The following is a 7747-nucleotide window of genomic DNA, read 5'->3' as shown; positions in this document are numbered from 1 at the left end:
CTTCACTTTTGCGACTTTAAACCATGCTAGCACCCGTTTTCAAGTACCCCAAATTTAATAGGACTACTTATTTTCACCAAAAAATACTTCTTAATGCTATTCTTCACCACTTGTGCAAAGACACTAATTAGATGCTATTGACACAACCCCAAATACCTTTATTAGGGCCATTCGGGAAAATCTATATTGATCCCCAATGTTAGGGCATCTTTTGGGGGGTGTCAGGCTGATTTCCCCATTTCTGACAGCACTTTTACTCCTGTTTGAGTTTCGTAGGGACGCGTTTTCGCATCTTTCAGAATTGAATACGGCGAATAGCGGAGAAGCGCACGAAAAGTTTTCCCATGCAAACACGTGATGTAGGCTAAAAGTGCAGAATGCGAAAAAGTATAGCGGGTGCGAAACCAATTGAATACAGGCCTTAATTGTCATCAGCCAGAACATAAACTTGCAACAATGCCGCCTTGCAGTGACATTTGGTGGACAGTGGAAAGTCGCAGAATGGGCGAAGGCAGTCATGTGACCTTACGGCATCGGCTCTCATACTTTACTACTGTATCTTATTTATTATTGTGTAACTCTCCCCCAGTGCAACAGAATCTGCGACACTACTTACACATTGCCTGCAGGTATCAGGAGCGCTCAGCTTATGTGACAAGTTTCTAGTTTGCTGTAAACATCAGTGTTCTTTAGGACCGAATGTCATATACCAGCATATCTCCTTCATGCTATTTATTTTGTTAAATACCATTGATTCATTATAATATTCCAATTAGCTTCTGGCAAATGTCTTGACTATACTGTTACATTGATTACATAGGTACCATACCACACCTGTATACCATTACCTAGTGTCCTAAGCAATGGGTATATGCTGTGCATGTATCTTTTCAGCACATATAAGTAACATTATAGTACAAGATTAGTACTGTACTTAGAAAGATATTGTATTTTTTTTCTAATTTAAGTTTTTTCTTGCACATTTACAGAAAATGTGGCTGCCTCATTTGGGGCTAACAGAGGCACATGGATTCAGACTGCAGAGCGGCGGAGCTCTGAACCCCGAGATCATTGATGCCGCTCAGTCCATACTGTGGCGGCAATTTAATACGCAAGGCTTGCAGTGCACATGGGGAGGAATATTTAGCTCCTATAACCCCGTCTCTGGGCCTGCAGTACAGATCCACCCAGATAAGCCTCGCAGACACTGTTTCATGTCCTGTTTTCGGAATGGGCAGATACAAGTCGCGGACAGTGCTCAACAGTCAGAGTTTACCGCCTGTGCTCTGAAACAGCTGCAAGAACTGTACGGGACTGTTGTTCCAAAGGACACACTGAAAAACATCAAAATCCTGGATGTGGAGCAACAGCAGGAAACCTCCAGTGACTGCGTAGTGTATTCTATAGCAAATGCTGTGGAGATCCTCTTCAATGACGACGTTCCGTCTTGCAGCTACATCTATGAATTAATGAGGGAACATCTCATTGACTGCCTAGAAAATGGAACTTTTACACCATTTCCAAAAACTAGGAAAAGGAAACGTCGTGAGGAGTATGGGAGCAGCAAGAGGAGGAAATGTACTCCAGGTCATTAGATGCAGGTTCACATAAAATCCCTGGTGAAGCTGTGATTGGCCGATATGCATCGGGACCCACCACTTACAGACACGGCCACCTGCTCTCACGCTGCCAGGTTACCAGTAGAGGATGGCACGCTGCACCAACGCCGAACTTCCGGCTAAGCCAGGCTCGACACAACCGCAAGGTTGTTAACAAAGAACGAAGATCTGCTTCCCACAGCCCCGGAGTACACCCCTCGGTGCTACAGACCCGAATGTCACTACAACGGACACTGCTGCTGTACAGTTTGGCCGGGAGAATAAAGAATCAGGATCAGACCGAGACAAACATCCGGAAGCTTAGCCGCCTGTCTCAGCACTGTGAGCAAGACACAGACAGTGCTCACTTACACTGTACCCTGGACCTCCGGGAGTCACCTGTAGAGGAGGGTTACAGTGATCTACAGGAGCACCCTCCATGGGAAGCTGGGAGCTCAGCCTGCGGGGGACAGAACATACTTCTATACCGCAGGAAGAAGCTAATAGATAAGGGTCACCACATCATGGGTGTACAAAAATCAGGATTGCACCTTATTTGGGACCTACTCCCTGGAGAAATCCTAGATGGAAATTTAGGACAGAGATTTGGGTGAGCATACATGAATTATTAGCATTTGCACTTGCACCAAGCTCATGCTAGGTGTAAGAGATACTTCAGAAAAAGACTTCCATTCACCATACATACAGCTCAAAAAATCAGGGGTGTTGCGAGGGTGGTACGAGTGGGACACGAGCTCCGGGTGAGAAAATGGACAGAGGGCGCCATCCAGGGTACCGGAATTCATGGGGCGCTGCACAGTATGACGGCCGCCTGTTCATTTTATCTTGGTTTGCTCTATATCCTAAATAAGTTATGGATCCGAGATTCGTTTCTACATTTCATCTTCCCTCAAGCTGCCCAGATTATCTCCCCTCCGGCCCTCCCTCCTCTGTGATCATCTGCTGTCACCTCCCCTCTCCTCTACTTTCTTATTGGCCTCTGTCACCTCCCCTCTCCTCTCCGTTCTTATTGGCCTCTGTCACCTTCCCTCTCCTCTCCTTTCTTATTGGCCTCTGTCACCTCCCCACTCCTCTCCTTTTTTATTGGCCTCTGTCACCTCCCCTCTCCTCTACTTTCTTATTAGCCTCTGTCATCTCCCCTCTCTTCTCCTTTCTTATTGGCCTCTGTCACCTCCCCTCTTCTCTCCTTTCTTATTGGCCTCTGTCACCTCCCCTCTCCTCTCTTATTGGCCTCTGTCACCTCCCCTCTCCTCTTCTTTCCTATTGGCCTCTGTCACCTCCCCTCTCCTTTCCTTTCTTATTGGCCTCTGTCACCTCCCCTCTCTTCTCCTGTCTTATTGGCCTCTGTCGCCTCTCCTCTCCTGTCTTATTGGCCTCTGTCACCTCCCCTGTCATCTCCTTTCTTATGGGCCTCTGTCACCTCCCCTCTCCTGTCTTATGGGCTTCTGTCACCTCCCCTCTCTTCTCCTGTCTTATGGGCTTCTGTCACCTCCCCTCTCTTCTCCTGTCTTATTGGCCTCTGTCACCTCCCCTCTTCTTTCTTATTAGCCTCTGTCACCTCCCCTCTCCTCTCCTTTCTTATTGGCCTCTGTCACCTCCCCTCTCCTCTTCTTTCTTATTGGCCTCTGTCACCTCTCCTCTCTTCTCCTTTCTTATTGGCCTGTGTCACCTCCCCTCTCTTCTCCTTTCTTATTAGCCTCTGTCACCTCCCCTCTCTTCTCTTTTCTTATTGGCCTCTGTCACCTCCCCTCTCCTCTCCTTTCTTATTGGCCTCTGTCACCTCCCCTCTCCTATTGGCCTCTGTCACCTCCCCTCTCCTCTTCTTTCTTATTGGCCTCTGTCACCTCCCCTCTCCTTTCTTATTGGCCTCTGTCACCTCCCCTCTCCTCTCCTGTCTTATTGGCCTCTGTCACCTCCCCTGTCATCTCCTTTCTTATTGGCCTCTGTCACCTCCCCTCTCCTGTCTTATGGGCCTCTGTCACCTCCCCTCTCTTCTCCTGTATTATTGGCCTCTGTCACCACCCCTCTCTTCTCCTTTCTTATGGGCCTCTGTCACCTCCCCTCTCCTGTCTTATTGGCCTCTGTCACCTCCCCTCTCCTCTCTTATGGGCCTCTGTCATCTCCTCTCCTCTCCTATCTTATTGGCTTCTGCCACCTCTCCTCTCCTTTCTTATTGGCCTCTGTCACCTCCCCTCTCCTTTCTTATTGGCTTCTGTCACCTCCCCTCTCCTTTCTTATTGGCCTCTGTCACCTCCCCTCTCCTCTCTTATTGGCTTCTGTCACCTCCCCTCTCCTCTCCTTTCTTATTGACCTCTGTCACCTCCCCTCTCTGATCAGCACTTTCCTCTCCCCTCTCCTCTTTGATCCCCTCCCTCCTTCTCTTCTCATTCATCATTGGGCTTCAATTAACTTGAAAGTAACACATCTAAGGTAAAATCCTAAACATCAATTATAAGGCATGACTTTAAAAAACAGTCACTGCTTTGCTATGTAAAGTAATGGAGGTGTTCCCAGGCATGACCATAATGTGTTATTTGAAAGGTCCTTTAAAAAATATTAGGAGACCTGGAATAATAATAATGGTGGTAGACAGAGCATGGGTAGTAGTACTCACATTAATATAGGTACAATGTATATTTGTGAAGTAGGAGCGTAGCTGAGAAGGGGATTCCCATAGGTGTTCCCACTCCACTGACAGCTGCTTGGGGCAGTGATTGCAGTAATAAGCTGTGCACCCTGTGGAATCTCACTCTAGCACATGTACTCTGTCAGTTTAAGGTAAATGATCAAAATATATAATACAATCTCCTCTATTGACTGATAACAATGATTCAAAGTAGATAAAAGTCAGATCCTAGGAGCTATACATAATAAAGCAGTGCCAAAGGAGCTACTCCTTAATGTCAGATAAGTCACCGGAGCATTCTATTCCCCCAAAGGGACCTCAATGCCCAGCATGATACTGCCACTGTTTGCTGTTTTCCTCTTAACTTCAGTATTCCCCCGCAGGCTGGTCATACCCCACTGGAACAGTTCAGTACAGGGAGGGGGGCGCTATGACATGCACTTTCTCCAGGCACCATGGTTCCACACTACTCCTCTGACTCTAATCATATGTGGATTATAATACATGCCAACAACAATCCCATGACACTCCCCCAGGTCATACATAGAAACACAGAAATAGAGACTTTGATGGCAGATAAGAACCACTTTGCCCATCTAGTCTAGGTTACGTGTGATGGCATTGCCACTGCCCAGTTCCCACTACAAAATAACCTCCTGTGGAAACGGCAGTGTCTGCATGCTATATGAGCTACTGTACATTGACAAGGAACAGGGATCTTGGGATCCCTCTCTGGCAGATGGGCAGTGCACTTGTGAGAGTACACCACTGCATGCTGACACTGTCCTAATTCACTGCACATCTCACCATTGAGAAACTTAATAAGTTACATGATGTTATCAACACTCATATGATTGGTTGCTGATATCTAGTGAAGCCCCGGCAAACACAATACTATAGGCCAAAGTTAGCAGCCATGACATTCGTCCCGTTTCCTTACCAGGCCAACACAGCCAGGCCACACTGACTTCACCAAAACCGCAATCAGATAATAAACCACAACCAAATTGTCATCAGCCAGAGCAAAGACTTGCTGCAATGCCATCTTACAGTGACATTTGGTGCACAGCTGTATGAAGTCGTAGAATGGGCAAAGGCAGTCATGTGACCTTACGGCTTCGGCTCTCATACGTTATCACTCTTATGTATTATTGTGTAACTCTCCCCCAGTGCAACAGAATCTGCGACACTACTTACACATTGGCGCGGGCATCAGGAACGCTAAGCTTATGTGACGAGTTTCTGGTTTGCTGCAAAACTTCCGTGTTCTTTAGGACCGGATTTCATATATCAGCATGTCTCCTTCATGCTATTTGTTTTGTTACATACCATTGATTTATTATACTATTCCCATTGACTTCTGGCAAATATTGGACTATACTGTTACACTGATTACATGATTACATAGGAAAGATAGAAAGATATTGTATTTTTTTCTAATTAAAGTTTTTTTTACAGAACATGTGGCTGCCTCATATTGGGCACATAGATAACATCGTGAGGAGTATGGGAGCAACAACAGGAGGAAATGTACTCCAGGTCATTAGATGCAGGTTCACATAAAACCCCAGTTGAAGCTGTGATTGGCCGATATGCATTGGGACCCACCTCCTATAGACACGCCCACCTGCTCGCACGCTGCCAGATTACCAGCAGAGGATGGCACGCTGCACCAGTGCCTAACTTCTGGCTAAACCAGGCTCCACACAACCGCAATGTTGTTATCATAGAACGGAGATCTGCTTCCCACAGCCCCGGAGTGCACCCCTCTGTGCCACAGACCCGAATGTCACTACAATGGACACCGCTGCTGTACAGCCTGGCCGGGAGAATACAGAAGCAGGATCAGACCGAGACAGACATCCGGAAGCTTAGCTGCCTGTCTCAGCACTGTGAGCAAGACACAGACAGTGCTCACTTACACTGTACCCTGGACCTCCGGGAGTCACCTGTAGAGGAGGGTTACAGTGATCTGCAGGAGCACCCTCCATAGGATGCTGGGAGCTCAGCCTGCGGGGGACAGAACATACTTCTATACCGCAGGAAGACGCTAATAGATAAGGGTCACCACATCATGGGTGTAAAAAACATTGATATTGCACCTTATTTGGGACCCACTCCCTGGAGAAATCCTAGATGGAAATTTAGGACAGAGATTTGGGTGAGCATACATGTGGGATACTGCTTCCATTTATGTATCACTCACCCCTAAGTTTACATCCCTCACTGATGGTCTCACAGTATAGCACATCAGGGTAACATACAGTACTAACAACCCCCCTAAAAATTCTGCGTTTGCCACTGAAGAAGATCAAAAACCTTATAGAGATACAATCCCTGAAAGAGCGTCACAGTGAGAAGGTGATTGGCGTACCTACACTCTTCTATCATCCCTAATTGGGATTCAGACATTGTAATATTGACCTTTTATAATTGACCGATTCTAATCTTGGTTATCAATAAACACTATTACTTTATACATCTTGGTCATTGATATGGTTTTTCCACATACATCATATCCTCAGTTGAGCGCATATCCCCCCATTCCATATGTATTATCAGCTGTCTGATATGATTGGACTCATCTTAAGCAAAACCAGCATCTAGACCACAAGTAATGGCTGAGGACCAGCCGGAGGAGGAACCTACAATCCTGACTGCTATAGAAGAACTCCAAAATATGGGGGAAAGGGAAAATGTGAAGAAGAGTCTGCACAGGAATATGTATCAATATATGAATATATGAGAAAAAACCAACAGTAATATGTAGTCACATAGATTGAAAAAGCTATCTCAATTCAAAACACTGGTTGGTGGTGCACACTGGGGTTAGAGAGGTCAAAATATACAAAAAAAATGATTGCCAGAGCAAGTGAAGATGACTCCTTTGTGGGGCAATCTTAATAAAAGAAGTTTATTTAGATAGAATAAGAAATTATACTTATATTAAAATATTAATTTTTATTAGTATACTCATTAAAATACATATGAAATAATTGTTAAAATTCCTTACATAATAAACTTCTCTTATTAAGAGTGCCCTACAAAGGAGTCATCTTTACTTGCTCTGGTAAAAACATTTTTTGCTATGGAAGAACCTCAGCCTGAAGAGGAGACACCAGCAGACACGTTTGAGTCCACACAGGAGCCACAACAGGGCTATCCCTCCCAGCCACAAAACGAACCATTGGGTCAGGCAGCTGCAATTCCACTTTAAACACTGCAATTTAATAGTATATGTAAGCCCGAAGGCTGACATTTAAGCATGAGGGACATTAAACCATGAGTGTTTTGAGTGTTGCCAGTTTAATAACATGTTGGCTATTGCCCCTTTAAGTTTAGCTGTTCTTATGCAGCCAATGAATGTTCATAGGGAGTGGTCTAGGGGTATATAATGGAGTGAAGTATGTAAATCTGCCTCTTTGGCCCTCATTCAGAGCCGTACGCTCTGAGCAGAGCGCACGCTCTGAATGAGGGCCGGGCTCCATTTTCATGGAGCGTC

The 7747-nt window shown here is 45.7% G+C and overlaps 1 protein-coding gene across 1 annotated transcript; it reads left to right on the top strand.

The window, feature by feature from the left end:
• The first annotated feature begins 992 nt into the window (after positions 1–992).
• Positions 993–1595, top strand: LOC148525415 (uncharacterized). The gene has a single exon (XM_088470923.1). It carries the CDS (start codon positions 993–995, stop codon positions 1593–1595), a length of 603 nt encoding a protein of 200 aa, XP_088327049.1.
• Positions 1596–7747: the final 6152 nt, after the last annotated feature.

This window comes from Taudactylus pleione, unplaced genomic scaffold (assembly GCF_031769625.1).
Source record: "Taudactylus pleione unplaced genomic scaffold, aTauple2 ptg000108l, whole genome shotgun sequence".
NCBI lineage: Eukaryota > Metazoa > Chordata > Amphibia > Anura > Myobatrachidae > Taudactylus > Taudactylus pleione.
The sequence above is the reverse complement of the archived record's forward strand: the minus strand, read 5'-3'. Positions and strand labels throughout refer to the sequence as shown.

Bases quoted from the DNA above. Each gene is read 5' to 3' on its own strand.
- LOC148525415 (XM_088470923.1), top strand. From the start codon at position 993: ATGTGGCTGCCTCATTTGGGGCTAACAGAGGCACATGGATTCAGACTG.